The sequence below is a fragment of the Pseudonaja textilis genome, chromosome 5 (genome assembly GCF_049901715.1).
Source record: "Pseudonaja textilis isolate UNSWEBS1 chromosome 5, rPseTex1.2, whole genome shotgun sequence".
NCBI classification, from domain to species: domain Eukaryota; kingdom Metazoa; phylum Chordata; class Lepidosauria; order Squamata; family Elapidae; genus Pseudonaja; species Pseudonaja textilis.
Genome location: NC_141994.1, coordinates 41293839 through 41312195, shown reverse-complemented (window position 1 = coordinate 41312195; position 18357 = coordinate 41293839). Strand labels below are relative to the sequence as shown.

The window sequence follows — 18357 nt, the reverse complement described above, 5'->3', positions numbered from 1 at the left end:
AATTGTAGTCGTAAGTCAAAGATTATGTGTAGTAAAATCAAGCAGGTATTTCAGATAAAATTTATATTGCCTCTGTAGTGAGTGACAGAATCAGATCTGTGAAAGCCACCAGTGTAGCCTTTTATGGCTTCAGTTTAGATGGGGAAAAAAACTATTTTCCTGTTTTCCTGGATTTATTATTATGATTGCTATTTAGATATTTTCTTATACAAACATTTTCTTCCAAAAACATTATCCTAGAAGGTATGTTCTTTGGGAGGAAATTTGTAGAAATTATGCTGGCTTTGAAATTAATACTTAATTATTAAGGAAATATACACTTCTGTAATGGATAGATATTTGTTCAAAATCAACTTTTAAAAGATGCCTTAAAAAAACTTAGTAATTATGTGTACAGTCAAGTCCACTTTTAAAAATATAGCCATATAGCATGGTCTTTTCTTTACCTGTTGTGCTAATATAGTATGTTGGGTGAATAAATAACTAGGAATGTAGAACAATAGAAGTAATCCTCATTAGTGATTGCTTCGCTTGCAGTTATACCTTGTTTAGCAACTATTTGCAGTGATGAAGGTGATGAAAAATAATTTTACGTCCAATCCTTTCATTTAAGACTTCCAGCAAAGGAAAACTGAAATAAGATCACAAAGGCTGGTTTTACTTATATATATAATAAAGGTTTTACTTAGTGACTGCTTCACTTTATGATCAAATTGCTGGTACCAGTTGTGGTTGCCTGAAGAAGACTATTTGTTACCAGTTGTGGTTGCCAGAAGACTATTTGTTCTTTTTTGCATAAGCAGGAAATGCTAATGTCATGAACCTACATGGAATAGACCTTGAAAGGGGTACATTTTTCTCTGCAAAAAAGAGGGAAATTAAAGTAACATGAGGTCAACTACTTCTCTTACCCAAATTGTTCATTATTTGTATTATAATTTTTTAAAAGGAAAATATCTCTTTAACAGGGAATATTGATGATTCAGAATCATGGCAACTATTGAGGAATTGGCCCATCAAATTATGGAACAACAAATGGGGGAGGTATTTATATTTTTAAACAAGTTTTATTAATAATAAGGAGTTTATAGAAATTTTCTAGTAGGTCATTATTCAACGCTAGAATTTTATAGACATCTTGAGTACAAAGCAAATAACTTTATCTCGTGCTAGAGGAGTTTTCTTCCAATAAAGAATGCAGCTTTCACTCTTTTTTTGTAGATAACACACTCCCAAGGATCTGTTACACAGACATTAATGGACGGAACAGCACAAAGAATTCAGATTGTTCCTGCTGATGCAGGACTTTCCTTACCACAGCGGATAGAGGTAAAAAGCTGTCTCTTTTTGCACTTAATTAAATAATTGAAAAAATTTTGGTATCTAAACATCAGATGTACAATAATATGATTTTTAAAGCCCTAGAAAAATACACAGAAAAAAATAATAAAATGGAAATATCTAGAATAACATACATTCTTTTATTACATAATATGATATTATCTTTTAAAAGAAATATTCCGTAAAAAGAAAGCTGCCAATATTTTCAGTATTAGAGGGTAATTACATGCCCCAAAGCCAGAAAATATTGGACGAAGGTACAGAGATGGCTACAGGTGATAACAGAGCATCAAATACAACTTAAACCCGAACTTGTCCTACTGGGAATGATTAGAGGGAAATTTAGCAAACAAATCCAATACATCGCATTGCACATAATAACAGCAGCCAGGGTAGTTTTCATGCAGGGTTGGAAACTAGAAAACATACCATCTGAAGAGGTGTTAATACAAAAAATACCAGAATGTGGACAAACTTACAATAGACCTAAAAGGCAAGGAGGAATCAGAATACTACGTGGTATGGGATAAATGGTATAAGTGGGTAGAACATAGGAATAAGGATTAATGTATTGAAATAAATGTAAGTATATGTAATATCTATGATATAGTACTGTTAACAATGAAAATAAAGATGTGTAATTTGGAAAAGAAAAAAAGGGTGATTACAAACTGTTACTCTGTTCTTCAATTTGTGTACCTCTTAATTCTTCAAGCCAAGGAACAAGTCAGAAGAAAACAGTGAGAATATTGATTTCTTTCATTTCCATATAAAAGTGTTTTCCAGAAAAACACAAGCAACTGTGAAAGCTCCCCTGTGTTCTTATGGAGAAGAGATTATCTTCTGAATGCAGAAATAGACTATACATTTGAGGGGACTGATGTACTTTATATTACTTACATACAATAGTATAAAAGGAATGGTCTCTCATTAATGCATTAGATTAGCCTTCCCATCTAATTTAGTTTTGGTCACCACGATGTAAAAAAGATTTTGAGACTCAGAGTGCAGAGAAGACATGATAGTAGTGTTCCATTATCTCAGGGGCTGCCACAAAGAAGAGAGAGTCAAGCTATTCTCCAGAGCACCTGAGGGCAGGACAAGAAGCAATGGGTGGAAACTAATCAAGGAGAGATGCAACCTAGAACTAAGAAGAAATTTCCTGACAGTTAATCAGTGAAACAACTTGCCTCCAGAAGTTGTGAATGCTTCAACACTGGACATTTTTAAGAAGAGACTAGATAACCATTTGTCTGAAGTGGTGTAGGGTTTCCTGCCTAAGCAGGGTTTTGGACTAGAAGACCTCCAAGGTCCCTTCCAATTCTTTTCTTCTAATGTTGTTCAGCCCGAAATTGACCTAAGTATAGCCATTTTAGTTTGTCTTAATATATATTCTTTTTCTTATTTTCTCTGTGGCAGTAATGGGGGGAAGGTTTCGGGCTTGACACATTCCTAAAGGGGGAGGAGTGGAGATAAAGAGATTGTTATGGCTAGGTGATCTTCTTTCCTATGGGAAATGAGTCCCTGGAGGTGGAGATTTATGACATCAAAGCAACGTTGAATTACTTCTATTGGAGAATGTGACTTTTGGGGGTTGTTTCTAACTTCTAATGTTGTGGGGTAATTCCAGGTTGGGTCAGATCTGGAATTATTATGGACTTTGCCAATTTGATGCTTTCCTGAATAAAAGAAATCTTTTTGAAGATGGACTTTGTTATTTTCTTTTAAAATGGATTTTATCACTTGGAAACCTGACAATGTGTTTGATAATAATTTTTTTCCAACACGTTGACTGAGAAAGATGGATGGCTGTCTAGTATTCTTTCTATTGTACATTTTTAGGAATAAATTCTTGCCTTGAAAAGAATTGAAACAATTCCAATATGTGCATGTATTTTTTAGGGTTTTGATTTCTATTATCTCTTTAATAAAAGTTATAAAATCCTTTTCAGGCCAGCAAGTATAGATTTTTTAAAATTATTGGTAAATTGAGAACTCAACTATAAAATGTATTCCATTGAGTAATTTTCCACAGACGAGGATTCTGAGAGTTATCTGGGCACAATTTTTAAGGCTGAAATATCGTTGTCCTTAATGTTAATTCATGGAATACTATACTTGATGACCTTCTGAAAGCAGATTCATTTTGTCAGTCAAACTTGATAATATCACAGCTTATCTTAGATCACATCTTTTTTAAAAAATTATAATAAACCACAATAATAAGTTGAAGTAAATATGTCACCAGATCGTTACAGATCAACAGACAGGGCAGAAAATTCAGATTGTGACAGCACTCGATCAGACTGCAACAAGCAAGCAGTTCATTTTAACAAATCATGATGGTTCTACCCCAAGTAAAGTGATCCTTGCAAGACAAGATGCTACACCAGGAAAAGTTTTTCTAACAACTCCCGATGCTGCAGGAGGCCAACTATTTTTTACAACTCCAGATATATCTGCACAGCACATTCAGGTATGAAGTCCTATTTTATGATAGTTTATTCATACAACTTTTAAAAATGAAAGCTTTGTTCCCAGTAATTATGCTAAGCATTTTCATGCTATCAACATATAGCAACTTGAGATAAGAGGAATACTGAGTTCTTTGATATAAATTAGATAATGAAGAATGTAGTCCAGTGAATAGTTTTATTGTTTATGATACTCATGAAATTAGAAAAAATATAATAAAACTGTATTCATAATCATTCTACATATTCTGCATCTTAAATTAAATCTTAATATTTTAAAGTAAATACAATTTAATTTTGAATAGATTCAATAAAATAGAAAAATTAAATTAAAGAAAGACTTATAAGCCTTTAATAATAATAATTTTTATTCTTTTCTGTTCATTTTTTACCAAGTGCAGGATTATAGGTAAAGCTATAATAATTTCTGAAATATTACCATACACACACCTTTGAAATATGCTTAGCTTCCTTGGTTTTTGGGGATTTCTATAGATATGACTTTAAGCAAACAAGTAAGTGAAAACAAGATGTATTATATTGTAATTTTTTTTTCAGATTTTGACAGACAATTCTTTAGCAGAACAAACCTTAAATAAAGTATTTGATCTTTGTGTTGTTTGTGGAGACAAGGCTTCAGGTAAATCACTATATACTTTGAAGATTGAATTGGAAGACTGTTTAACCTATGTTCATCTTATGAAGCATTTAATTTTCTTTTTCTTTTATGAGTAATAAACATTGCATAAATATGACTGCATCAAAGCTACGAGCTGTTAAAAACAATTTGCCACATATTAGAAAGGAAAAATCAAACTGTTGAAAGCCTGAAATAATTCTGCTTAAAATGAGCCATTTTGAATAGCACTTATATGTGATAACTAGCACAGTTCTTTGAGCATATCAATTTCTATTTCCATGTACTTGATAGGAGTATCTCTGATGAGTGTATGCTAGAAATATAAAAATGTCTGCATTCCATAAGCCTGCATTCTTTTCTCAGTGGCAACATTTATCTCATTTTAAGCATGAAACATTTTGTATTTTGAGAACATTTTGAGCATACAGTAGTTCTGAGAACAGTACATTTGTTAGTGTGTATTAACAGAAGCAAACTTAGAGTAAAATTAATACATTTTGTTATGAAATCAGGACGCCATTATGGAGCAGTGACCTGTGAAGGTTGCAAAGGATTCTTTAAAAGAAGTATACGGAAGAATTTAGTATATTCATGTCGGGGAACAAGAGACTGTGTGATTAACAAGCATCATAGAAACAGATGTCAGTACTGTAGGTTGCAGAGATGTATTGCATTTGGAATGAAACAAGACTGTAAGTTTAAAAGAAATACACTCATGTAATGCTGTATTGTTTTTTGCACCATTCTTGCATGATACATTTATCTTGGTAAATAATAAATTAAAAGTTTTAGAAAGAAAATGCCACTTAACGCCGTAAAGACTAAATTATTTTGGGAATGATCTTTCTTATTAGGATTCTTATACAGGCAGTTCTCGACTTATGACCACAATTGAGCCCAAAATTTATGTTGCTAAATGAAACATTTATTAAGTGAGTTTTTCCCCATTTTATGACCTTTTTTGCCACAGTTGTTAAGTAAATCACTGCAGTTGCTAAATTAGTAACTTGGTTGTTAGGTGAATCTGGCTTCCCCATTGACTTTGCTTGTCAGAAGGTCACAAAAGAAAATCACATGATTCTGGGACATTATTTATTTATTTATTGAATTTATATTGCCACCTATTCGGCCAAGGCAAAGTGTTATAAATATGAATCAGTTGCCAAATGTCTGAATTTTGACCACATGACCATAAGGATGCTGCAATAGTCGTAAGTGTGAAAAATGATCATAAGTCACTTTTTTCAATGACGTAACTTTGAACGGTCACTAAATGAACTGTTGTAAGTCAGGGACTATCTGTAGGTTAGAATTCTTAGATGTGTGCATATATAATAGCAATAGCACTTAGTCTTATATACTGCTTCAAAGTGCTTTATAGCCCTTTCTAAGCAGTTTACAGAGTCAGCATATTGCCCCCAACAATCTGGGTCCTCATTTTATGCAGAAGGATGGAAGGCTGAGTCAACCTTGAGCCTGTGAGATTTGAACTGCCAAATTGCAGGTAGCCAGCAGTCAGCAGAAATAGCCTGCAGTACTGTACTCTAACCACTGCGCCACCATAGTTTATAATACTGATAAAGAGGCTTGCAGTATATCTTAAAGATGTAAGATATTTTAGATTTTACAAGTCTCATTCTTTTCCGCCATTATAAAACAGAGAACTATACATATTGACCTCTATGAAAAACAACTCATTCATTTACTTGGGTTGAAAGAGATCTTTCTCTGATGCTCAAAACAGTGGCATCAGTTTTTTCAGACCAATCACTTTCAAATTCTGTTTGAACAGACCACAAGATTCCTTAGGAGGCTTCTAGAGATTCTCAATAAAATAAGTATCAATTTTCTTGGAGGTTTACCAAAGATATTGTAATTGCTTTAAAACATACAACCAAATGAGAGGATTGAGCTTGCTGTGCAAACGGACACAATTATACAGTAAATAAACCTGTTGTTAGTCTTTGCTAAGCCCTTTGGGCTCACTATTTCTCCAGAGATAACAAATACAGACTTGAGAGAAAATAATTGAATGAATATCTTCAAACATTCCAGAGACAATATAAGATTGGAAATTACTGTTGTAGAAATGTTAACGAACGAATATTTTCTTATGAAAATGTACAGTTACATAAATTGGCAATACTGTAAAAAATGTTCTTATTTAGGTTTTGCATAATTATGCATTGATAGAAATACAATACTGGGAATGTTTCAGTAATAAAAAGTGATTAGAAAATACTATAAAGTTATGATCTTCTTATTCCTAACCTCCTGTTTCCCCTGCATGAATTCTGATCTTATAATATTAATCTTGATAAGCTTTATACATTTATATATATTTATACGTATGCTGTTTCTATTAGAATTTACGTATAAAAGAAATAATGGTATGCTATTCTGTATACCAAACTTCAAGCCATAAGATAATCATCAATAATATCTGAGGTTGTTTCAAAATAAATTGGTTAGATTTGATACAAGAAGCAATTACATTTAAAACTATCAAGTTGACCAAGTAACTAAAAATCCAAAACAGTTTTCTAAAATTAAAGCCAAATGTGTTGAATATTGAATTGATTTTGATAATTCCATCATTCTTTGTAGCTGTACAATGTGAAAGAAAACCCGTTGAAGCATCGCGAGAAAAATCTTCAAATTGTGCAGCTTCTACAGAAAAGATTTATATTCGAAAAGATTTGCGAAGCCCACTTACAGCAACTCCTACTTTTGTAACAGATAGCGAAACAGCAAGGTATGTAAATGTTAATCTAGTTTCAATCTCTTTGACATTGAGGCCTTTCTAAAATCATGAAGCAATGTTTGTGTTCTTTCATTTCAGATCAACAGGAATGTTGGAGTCTGGAATGTTTGTTAATATTCATCAGTCTGGATTAAAGAATGAACCTGCAGTACTGATGACTGCAGATAAGGTATTGGATAAAATAAATGATTTTTACAATATTTTTATAATATTAAAGAAGTGGCTTCCAAGTTTTATCATACCATCCATAAGGTAATATAATAGCATTCCACCCTCTTTTTAAAGAACAAATTAAAAAAATCTCATGAATGAAGGTGAAAATACACCTGCAAATGAAGGTGGGAAAAAAAAACTTCTCCCCTTAGCCTAACTTTAACTATATGCAGTTAGGGAATTGCCATCTTTTCGGTCTTTGTTCAGCAAAAAGTCATTAGGAATTACCATAAATATCAAACAGTTAATTTTTTCCTGATCAAATAATCCAAATTTATATTCTTTTGAACTGGCTTAGCCATTTTAACTCTTTTCTGATAAGTTCCCTGCAATGTCCATTTGCAATCTTCATCAAGTCTCATTCCCAATACAAATTTAGATCCATTTGAGTTGTTTCCCATAAGTATATTATTTAATTATATTTTTGTTTTTCAATTCTTACAACAAAAATAACAATATTCCAAAATCTTTTCGGTTTTCCAATCTGTTTAAAACTTTCTTAAAGTCAAATCTTTTTCATTTTTTTCTTTTTGCTAATTGTATAATTGCTTTAAATTCTTTACTCTGTTTAAAAAATTTTAAACCTAAGAAGATAAATTTTACTAGGTGTCAAACTGTTCACAGTTTTGAATATATTATTATCTATAAAGTTCAATTAAACATTTCTGAATGTGATTAGAAAGTGAGTTCATCTGACTGTCTTTTTTTAAAGACTTGTACTTTTTCTGTTAAAATGCATCTTTTGTACATTGTTTTAAAATACTTTCTTTTGGCCTATTCTTCAATGCTTATCTCCTCCTTGTATCATCACCTCAGTGTTTATCCTAATCTTTGGATAGTTTGATTGAATCTTTTCTCACCACAAAAAGATTAAATATACATCAGAATTCAGTCGAAGACAAAAGTACTTCCTGAGTAATCTCTGCCAAAGAAAGTTGTCATAGAGAGGATATTTGGATGTGCAAGAATCCCCTTTTTATATTCAAAACCCAAATGACTTCTCTTTCAATACATGACAGAGACTGTGTTTAAATTCCTAGGTTGCAACATTATGCTAATCTCTCAAATGGAAATTTTATGGCAAGATTTATTGAGGTTCTTGTTTCTGCAAGTAAGAGTTGGTAGTCATTGTTAGTTGTGTATCATCTAATATTTCAGTGGTTATTAACATAAAGATTGTAGCAATTTCTACCAGTTTAGTATTTATAAAACGCTTTCTGTCAAAAACATTGCTAAACAATAACTTTTAATTAAAATATATAATGATTTGGCTAGTATCAGTACTTTGATTTTTGTCTATTAATCAAGCACCTTATAAAACTATCAACAAATATTCTGCAATAATAAGAATAGTGCCAGGAATACTACCTATCAATAATGACAAAGTTACTTTTTCCCATTCTTTAGGTTGAAACGTGTCAAGGAGATTTAAGTACTTTAGCAAATGTTGTAACTTCATTAGCAAATCTAAATAAGTCCAAAGATATATCTCAAAATAGTGATGATCTGTCAATGATAGAAAACTTAAGCAATGGAGATACATCATTATCAGAGCTTCAGCAAGATGAACATGCAAGTGCTGATGTTTCAAGGTAAGGAGTAATAGTATCCAAATGTTCTGTCATAACATAGGAAATGCAATCTTGAAGAAATTTGAAAAAATAATGTTGAATGTTCAACTGTATCTTAGTAGGCAATATAAATCAGCCACCTAAGTGTTTAACAGAATTTAACAGAGATACCTATTTGGGATACATGTACTTTATTTTATTATCGAGATTAATTAATCAAATTTATTTGCTGCCTAACTGGCAATGGGGCTATTCTAACCAGCTTACACACAATACAGGTAATCCTTGACTTATAATAATTTGTTTATTGACTGTTGAAAGTTAGAACAGCATTGGAAAAAGTAATTTATCACACTTACAACCATTGCAGCATCCCCAAGGTCATGAGATCAAATTCAAACACATGGCGACTGGCTCATATTTATGACAATTGCAGTGTCCTGGGGTCATGTGATCATCTTCTAGGAAACAAGGTCAATAGGGAAGCCAGATTCACTTAATGACTGTTACTAACTTAACAACCATAGTGATTCACCTTACAGCTGTGGCAAGAAAACTTTGCAACAAAAATGTTGGACTCAGTTATGTTTGTAAATCAAAGTCTACCTGTAAAAAGAAAGAAATGAAAAATGTAAACAAAACAAGTAAAATAAAACAATGAAATAAATAATGAAAAAACAATAAGGATATATCAATATAATAACAAAAAGGTGGATGGGTGAAGAGCAGAGAGCAAGGAGGGGAGGTGGAGTTTGCCATCAATCAAGCATCCACCTCAAGCATGGAACTCCCCCATTGGGTCCTCAGGCCAACTGGCAAAGGCAGGTCTTCAGACTTCTATGGAAGGGTAAGAGAGTGGGGACAGATATTACTCTCGAGGTTAGGATGTTTCAAAGGACAGGCGCTGTTGCAGAGATGGCTCTTCTTCTGGATCCTGATAGTCAGAGTTCTTTGACCAACAGGACCTATAGTATGCCCTTTCTGCTGGCATGAGTAGGACAGGCAAGGTAAACCTGTACCTGTGCCATTAAGATTCATCATGTAACTTAGACCTACCATTAAAGGCTTTAAAGATCATAATACCTTGATCTTTCCTCAGAAGCAGATTGTAGACAATCACGTTTGCAGAGCAGAAGTATAAAATGGGCTCCAAACACCACTGCACTTCATGCCAGCTGAAACTTCTGAATGGATTTCACCCCTTGGATATGCAGTAGTCCAGATGAGAGATGACTAGGGCTTGAGTAACAGCACTGGGAGTCAGAAACCAGGAAAGATTGCAGCTGGTGCACAAACCAGAGCTGTGCAGAAACTGGTCATGCTCGCTACCTGATTTTCGAGCAGGAGATACATGCATGAATATTATGTTCACTTGCTCCATTATTTTGGCATTCTTATCTTTTTAGAGTGCCTTGAACCATCTTTTTATGGGTTAATTAACAATAGTTTCAATTTAGGAAACTATTTAACTAGATTAAAAAAAAACAGAACCTTGCATCACAGATTGAAGTTGATTTATGATTCTGATAACTAATTTCCTGGAGGTATGTCCCAGAATTTCTTGGAATATCCTAAATATATGCTGATACTCAAAATTATGTAACAGTTTTCTTTTTAATATTGACTGATTGAGTTTTGAACTGTAGGCATATTAGATAGTAAGAATGAACTGTATGAATTAACAGGATCCTAGTGTTTGTGGCTCACACCTCAGCACTTTGTACTAAAAGGAAATTGTATCTTCAGGTTCTGCCTAGTTGGTCTTCAAAATTCAGGATTGGGAACTTATTTCTGGTTCTTCCTTTCCTCTTACAATTTAATTTAATTGGTATTCTTTGGATCAATAACTTTCATAGTTGATTAATCTTAGTATCCATTGTATTGTTTATAGGGCATTTGATACTCTTGCAAAAGCATTAAACCCAGGAGAAAGTACACCATGTCCGAGTTCTGCAGAAAGTATGGAAGCAAGTGCTCATTTAGCTGGAGAAGAAGCAAGCATGAATATTGTTGAAATAGAAGGCCCACTACTTACCGATGCTCATGTAGCTTTCCGGGTACTTAAAATATGCATTTATCTATAAATCTGCTGTTTTAACTTCTGTAGGGATTATTTTAAAGTTTGAGTTTATATATATTTAATATTTGAGGAATGTATTTGAGTTCAATTGTAGTGGTTGACAGCTCTAGAGAACATCAATTGCTTAATTGAGCAATGCAGATGCTCCTCGTTTAACATTCACAAATAGAACCAGCAGCTTGGTCATTAAGCTGAGCAGTCTCTAAGTAAAACTGTTACTGTGCTTGTGATTTTCATGTTTTGCTTTACAGACGTCCAAAGGTGGTAAATACTGTAACTGTGCATAGTTGTTGTATAAAGCAGTCACTAAACAAGGAGTACCAATACAGAACATTTAGTAGTAAGGAGAATTGATACTTTTGCAGTAAATAGCAATAGCACTTAGACTTACAGACTTAGACTTAGACTTCACAGTGCTTTACAGCCCTCTCTAAGCGGTTTATAGAGTCAGCATATTTTTCCCCAACAATCTGGGTCCTCATTTTAGCCGACCTCAGAAGGATGGACGGCTGAGTCAACCTTGAGCCAGTTAGACCCAAACTGCTGGCAGCTGGTGATCAACAGAAGTAGCCTAAGTACTGCATTCTAACCACTGCACCACCACAGCTCTTTGAACATAATAGAATGGTTCAGTAGAAATTCTGATAGATATGGAGGCTAAATACCCACCATGAGAGCTCTGTAGACTAATTTTACTAGATGTGAAATTAAATAAAACAGTATTAAGTAATTTATATAGGATGTAGCTATTTTAATTTTTCCAAGCCAAGTTTAATTATGCATTTTAATAATATGCTGCTAAAGAATAAATTATTTCACATATCAAAACCAGTGCAACATATCTCTTAGTAAACAAAGTTCAGGTTTCTAAAAAATTCAGGTTTTTTAGAATGTACTAGTTATGGGCCTTTTTAAAATAAAACATGCCTCCCACACTATTATGTGACTTAATTTGGAATTCTTGTAGTATCTCAGCCTAGGTCTTAACATCTTCCAGGCGGCCTGGAGGTTGGGACCCACTCAAATCTGTTATGCCACCTGGCACAACAGAGAATTTAAGGAAATAAGAATGGGTCAGAAGGAAAAAGAAGCATTTATCTTTGCTAAGTTAACAGTGATATTGGAATGGAACAGATTATATGGACATTGTTTATTCTGTAAACTATTTTGAATATGCTATTCTTTATTCTCTTTTAGTATAGTTTTATTGAAGGAAATACATTTATATTTATGTGAAGTTTTTATAATAATTCATTTATCTGAGACAGATTATTAAGAATATTGGTATTAATTAAAAAGTGTTCCAATTCTGATAGTTGATACTATGCTAGGCTTTGAAACACACACACTTTATATACAACTTATATCAGAAAAGTTCATTTTTAAAATTCTTTTCTGACAGCTCACCATGCCTTCACCTATGCCTGAATATTTGAATGTTCATTATATTTGTGAATCAGCGTCCAGATTGCTTTTCTTATCTATGCACTGGGCCCGTTCTATTCCTTCTTTTCAAGCTTTAGGGTAAGTACTGAAAAAGGTGAATTAATCAAGTTTCTAAGCAATATTTCTCTTGGCATATGTCAAAATATTTAGGTTGAATAATTGTAATATAATTGCATTAATATTGTTGTTATGGTGCATGGACATTTAAAAATGTATAATTTTTAGCTGGCCAAGCCAAACATTTATAGTTGGCCAAACATTTTATACAAAATCCTACCTTTATCTGGGATGAGGACAGCATACAAGCATAAATAGCACTGATTAGCATTTTCCAATAGCTTCCAACCTCACTTTCAACTTTTCTTGACAGAGAGAACTTTTATGGCCAGAATATTCTAGATACTTTGCTTATTTTACACAACTGTCATAATTACCTACTATTGATCATACTTAGCAGACAGTGATAATGCACTTGCCGTGACCAAATAAAATCCCTGAAGTTTGCTTGTAATTTTTGTTTTGTTTTTTTGCCTTACACATGAGAAAAAAAGGGATTGTGCCATAGATTGGTTTATCTGGCCTTTATTTTAGAAACAAAAAGTAAGAGCAGGATTTTTTCCAATTGAGCTTGCTTTACAACACAGCTTTATATTACTTGAGGCTTATATTAAATCAAAAATATCAAAAATTTAACTTTTTCCAATCTGATATTTTCCAAATGCAATTCCCAAAAGGCCAAGTAAGAGGATAAATTATTTTAATCTTACTAAAATACTTCATAAATATCGGCTTTTCTCAGCATTTCAATTTCATTTTCTGTCTTGTCAGAATACTTCCAACTGAACTGGTACCACACAGATGAGTAACATCTTACATATAGTATTCTATGGAAAATAATTTTATCATGTTACTTGGGTGGATTTTGAAATGCATTCATACTGAACTATAATACTGATTTGGTTTGATTGTATGAATCCAACCATTGTAGTTTATAAAGCATTGTTTATGGCATTGTGTGATATGTGTGAACCAACTACCCCATCTCTTTTCCTCTTCCTGATTGCCGCACTAAATTTATTGATGAGACACATTTTATTAAAATTATGCCTGGAAATTTTCCTTGTATAATAAGAAAGACTGCATAACAGAGTTATGCACATGTTGAATTGAAGCAGATATTTTCATTAAATAATTATGGGTTTTGTTTGTTTTTAAATAGGCAGGATAATAGCATATCATTAGTAAAAGCCTGCTGGAATGAACTTTTTACACTTGGTCTGGCACAGTGTTCACAAGTAATGAATGTAGCAACAATCTTAACTGCATTTGTTAATCATCTTCACAATAGTTTACAGCAAGGTAAATATATTCTTACCAGGGTACATAGATATGGGTGGTCTCAGTAACTTGTGTTATTTGTTTTGCTATTGAAATCTTAAGGCCTATTTGCATCTAATTGTATTTCTTATATTTGTTTTTTCCTTATATACCTTTTCCTTCTTTTTTTTCTTCCATTTTAATCTGTCCAAGTTTTAAACTTCATCTTTAATAATAGTCAGACAAGTTTAATGTACTCTGTGGGGTAATACAAATAATGCTGAATTGATATGTGTATATTTAAGTGCATTCATGGCAAAAAGAGACTGTTTTCAGTCTTTTTCAGTAAAACAGAAATGGCACTATTTCATTATAAAAATAACAGGAAATAGTCACCATTACTTGACTAATAAAAGGACAGTAAATCACTAACTCCAGTTGTGCTTGACAGCATCTTTTAAAAGCTATTTTTTTATTATTTTCCTCTGGACAGGCTGGTAGAATTTTTTTTTGCCAAATATAATAGTGTAGAAAAAACATAAGGATGTGTCATTATTTAGAGATATTTGAATTCATGCAAAAAGGAGATGAATAAAACGTGGCAATTGAAAGGAAAAGAGTAAATGTAGAAACAATTATAATTCTGTTTTTTTTATATCACTCTCCTATTACACTATCTTCTCTATGATTTCATACTTAATTCATTATTTCTATTCATCTGTTAATTGTTTGTTAATTTATTCCATTTCTATAGCTGCCCATGTCAATCCAATTAATATTAGTATATCAGTGAATTAGCTGAGAATTTAGTTAATTCTAACAGGATAGAGATAGATAGATAGATAGATAGATAGATAGATAGATAGATAGATAGATATAAATATATTATGTATTTCTGCAGCTAGAGTAATAAACTGCTACATAGATTGTGAAAAGTGTAATTAACAATTTTTTGACTAAGAGTATAATAGTGGCTATCTGGATTTAAATTTATTTAAATTTAAAATAATTTAAAATTCTAAGATAGTAAGAATCTTTGTATTGCTTTGTATTAATGTAGATAAGTTATCAGCAGATAGAGGAAAACTAATGATGGAGCATATCTTCAAACTTCAGGAGTTCTGCAACAGCATGGTGAAGCTTTGTCTTGATGGTTATGAATATGCTTATTTGAAAGCAATTGTCCTCTTCAGTCCTGGTATGTAAATAGATGAATTTAAAGCATTTGTCCTTCTTCTGTCTGTGTGAAAATATGGAACAGAATAGCTGCCTTGTCATATATAAATTCTTATGCATGGCAATAAAAATGATTGTCCTTAGCTATTTTACTTGGTATTACACTAATTTCAATACATCTAATTCAGACATATTTGAATATACAGTATTTGGCATGGAAACATTCTCTCCATGAGGGAAATAGCTTGTGCCATAGTTAACTTTTCTATAAATATACTGACTGAGATAATCAATTTTGTTCATGTTTCATCTTACCAACACATAGATATAATCAAATAATTAACAAAAATATATGGATGTCTCAGTCATCTCTAAATCAGTATGTGGGCTGTGAATGTGGTCCAGATTGATGCTAAGTTCTTACATGGTTATGATGCTGAAGTGGAGCAATTTGTGGAATCTGACGATGTGTATGTCTCAGTAACAAAATTTCGGGATAGGGATAGGGATGGAATAGAGTAGAGTAGAAAAGAATAGGACAGGACAGGACAGAACAGAACAAAACAGAACAAAACAAAACAGCATAACAGAGTTGGAAGAGACCCTGGAGGAGGAGTTCTAGTCCAACATCTTGCTCAGGCAGGAACCCCTAGGTCCACACTATTTCAGACAAATGGTTTTCCAATCTCTTCTTAAAAACTTCCAGTGTTGGAGCATTCATAATTTCTGGAGGCTGGATCGTCAAAATCTCAAAATATTGATAACCTAATGCAAGATCTTGGGATTCATTTAATTTTATTGGGAAGGCAGGGTTTCACTTGGAAATCTGCCATGATTGCCTAGGAAGCTCAAGTTAATAAAATGCTATCCTTTACTCTGGATAGATCTTGGAAGGAATGTCCAATTTTGTAATGTAATTGTTATTACCCAAGGACTATGATCTTCCCCATAAGTGGGTCAGAAAGCATTTTTTACTTCAATAGATTTCAAGTTCTGATAATTTTTATGGGAACTATTGAGTTCTGATGTCTTTACCTGTTCAAATAAAATGTTACTATTCCAGCAAAGTATAAATGATGTAGTCCTAATTTTCAACATGTGATGAACAATTTTAAAATCAAAATATTTGTCGTAAAATACGTTTAGTTGCACCCTTCTTATAGCTATATTATTTCAAGTAAATATAACTGTAGATTTGTTTTAGATCATCCAGGCTTAGAAAATGTGGAACAGATTGAAAAATTTCAAGAAAAGGCATATATGGAATTCCAGGATTATGTAATGAAAGTATATCCAGATGATACCTACAGGTGTGTAGAATCTGAACATGTATCTATTTCCAGTATTTTAAATGCTTTTAAAATTTGTTTGAGAAACTTCAACCTTTTTTTATCTTCATTGTGCGATGATATTGCTATAGTGTTACTTCGTTGTATTTTCTTGCAGGATTAACATTAAATGGAGAGCAGATATCAATTTAAATTCATATTTGATTTTCTCCTAAAATAATAGGGTGTAAAGTTACAGACTGTATAAAGTCTAGTAAAAAAAATCCTGTATGGTTGCACACACTTTTTAAATGTTTATTAGTATAAAAAACTATATGGTGCCACTGAAGTACACATAGCTCAAGAACCTGTCAGTTATTTTGCACAAGTAAATATTTCAAATTTAGTGCCATTTGTAAAAAACATTTCTGTTCCAGGCAATATTGTGTTCACTTGAACACTGAACTCTTTTTCCTATGGCACTAAAACTTTTTTATCAATAAATAATAATCAATTATTATTAATATAACAAAATCTTATAAAATTAAGATTTGGACTGGTTAATTCTTGCCCTCTGACAAATAATCCCTCAAGGAAGTCTAAATCTCCATCTTGCTGCATAAGTAAAAAAAAATTAGAATATTAAAACATTAAAACTACACAGATTATGATTTTAAAAGTATACTGACATCAGAACCAAGAGTCAGGGGACATGAATGAAATCTTCTTACCCCATCAGCCACATCGATTGGTGAATGTCCTTCTTGGGGTCCCATGCCAACTGGCAAAGCCAAGTTTTGATACCCTTCCAGAAGGCCAAAAGGCTGGAAGCAGTTCTCATCTCCAGTGATAGAGTTTTCCCCAGCGATGGAACACAGTGGAAATGCCTCTTCTTGAACCTGCTGCTAGAATTCCTCAGAGGATGGGATCCATACCAACCTCTTCCACTGGCATGAGTGGGGCAGGTTAGTCTCATTTAGGAGACATAGCTCCTTAGATATCCTGCCATGCCATATAGGCCTTTAAAAGTAACAGCCAACACCTTGAATTGGATCCTGAAGGTAACCAGCACAGCATGTGCAGTTGTGGTCCTAGGATCTCCAAGTGTTGTATGCTACTGCATTCTGCATCAGCTGCAGCTTCCAATTACTCAAGGGTAGCTCCATGTAGAATATGAGGCAGTAATGCAGCCAAGAGATGATTGAGGGACCATGTACAGATCCAGCTAAGATATGAGGGACCATGTACAGATCCAGCTAAGGGTGCAACTGGTGCACAACACAATTGGCACAAAGACCCTCTTGGCCATGACTGCCACCCCCTACTCCTTTTGACAATACTGTAAACCTCAGTATACTATCTAGTGTGCTAGTGAACTAATCAATGACATCTAATTGCTTCCTATTGGAGGAAGACTGATGGACTAAAAAGTTACTTGGCCTAATTGTATGATCTTGTACAGTTTTTAGGACTGAATCACTTGCAAAAGCTAGTGCAAAATTACATGAATGAAATATAATAATTCAAGATCAAAATTTCCTAGCAAGGAGGATAGCATACTTGTTTCATTTCCACGTAGGGCTACAATAAGCTGTTGAGTCTGTCAGATATACAATCATGGAGCTTTATTATACATAATGTAGCAAAATTTCACACAACTCTGAATTTATGCAAACAACTGATTTCTAGATTATTTGAATAATATCTTCATGTTTGCTCTCTCAAACATTATCATATATGAATAATCAATTGTTCACTTATTAATGTATTAGATTTTATAATTGGATATAATTTTATATAACATTTTACTGCACTATAAACCAAGCATTTAGTTTTAGAGTTCACTTTTAATTAATTTTTTATTCTTTTTAAAAAAATCTAACCTAATCTTAAATATTAGTTTTAGCTCTTATTTTAGTGTTAATAAAATGTAGTTCTGTGTTATTTTACTTATATCCATATAAATTGTACATGCATAGCTGGATTCTGTTAAATCTTGTTTTAAGATGGTCACTGACAAAAATGAACTTATCAAATTGCTTTTTCTGCTAAAACTAACCCATAGAT

At 32.8% G+C, this 18357-nt stretch overlaps 1 protein-coding gene across 6 annotated transcripts in view; it reads left to right on the top strand.

The window, feature by feature from the left end:
• NR2C1 (nuclear receptor subfamily 2 group C member 1) overlaps window positions 1-18357 on the top strand; it is a 33083-nt gene that overhangs the window by 11285 nt on the left and 3441 nt on the right. For 3 of the 6 annotated variants that reach the window (XM_087934607.1, XM_026698572.2, XM_087934606.1), the window contains 13 exons: window positions 969-1044; window positions 1222-1329; window positions 3590-3817; window positions 4374-4455; window positions 4968-5147; window positions 7063-7210; window positions 7298-7388; window positions 8840-9024; window positions 10895-11060; window positions 12486-12607; window positions 13749-13888; window positions 14907-15044; window positions 16227-16332. In XM_087934607.1, coding sequence (XP_087790733.1) covers window positions 991-1044; window positions 1222-1329; window positions 3590-3817; window positions 4374-4455; window positions 4968-5147; window positions 7063-7210; window positions 7298-7388; window positions 8840-9024; window positions 10895-11060; window positions 12486-12607; window positions 13749-13888; window positions 14907-15044; window positions 16227-16332 — 1748 coding nt within the window. In that variant the 5' untranslated portion in view covers window positions 969-990. The remainder of the gene's footprint in view (window positions 1-968; window positions 1045-1221; window positions 1330-3589; window positions 3818-4373; window positions 4456-4967; window positions 5148-7062; window positions 7211-7297; window positions 7389-8839; window positions 9025-10894; window positions 11061-12485; window positions 12608-13748; window positions 13889-14906; window positions 15045-16226; window positions 16333-18357) is intronic. The other 3 variants (XM_087934609.1, XM_026698579.2, XM_087934608.1) reach the window with 1 other exon arrangement.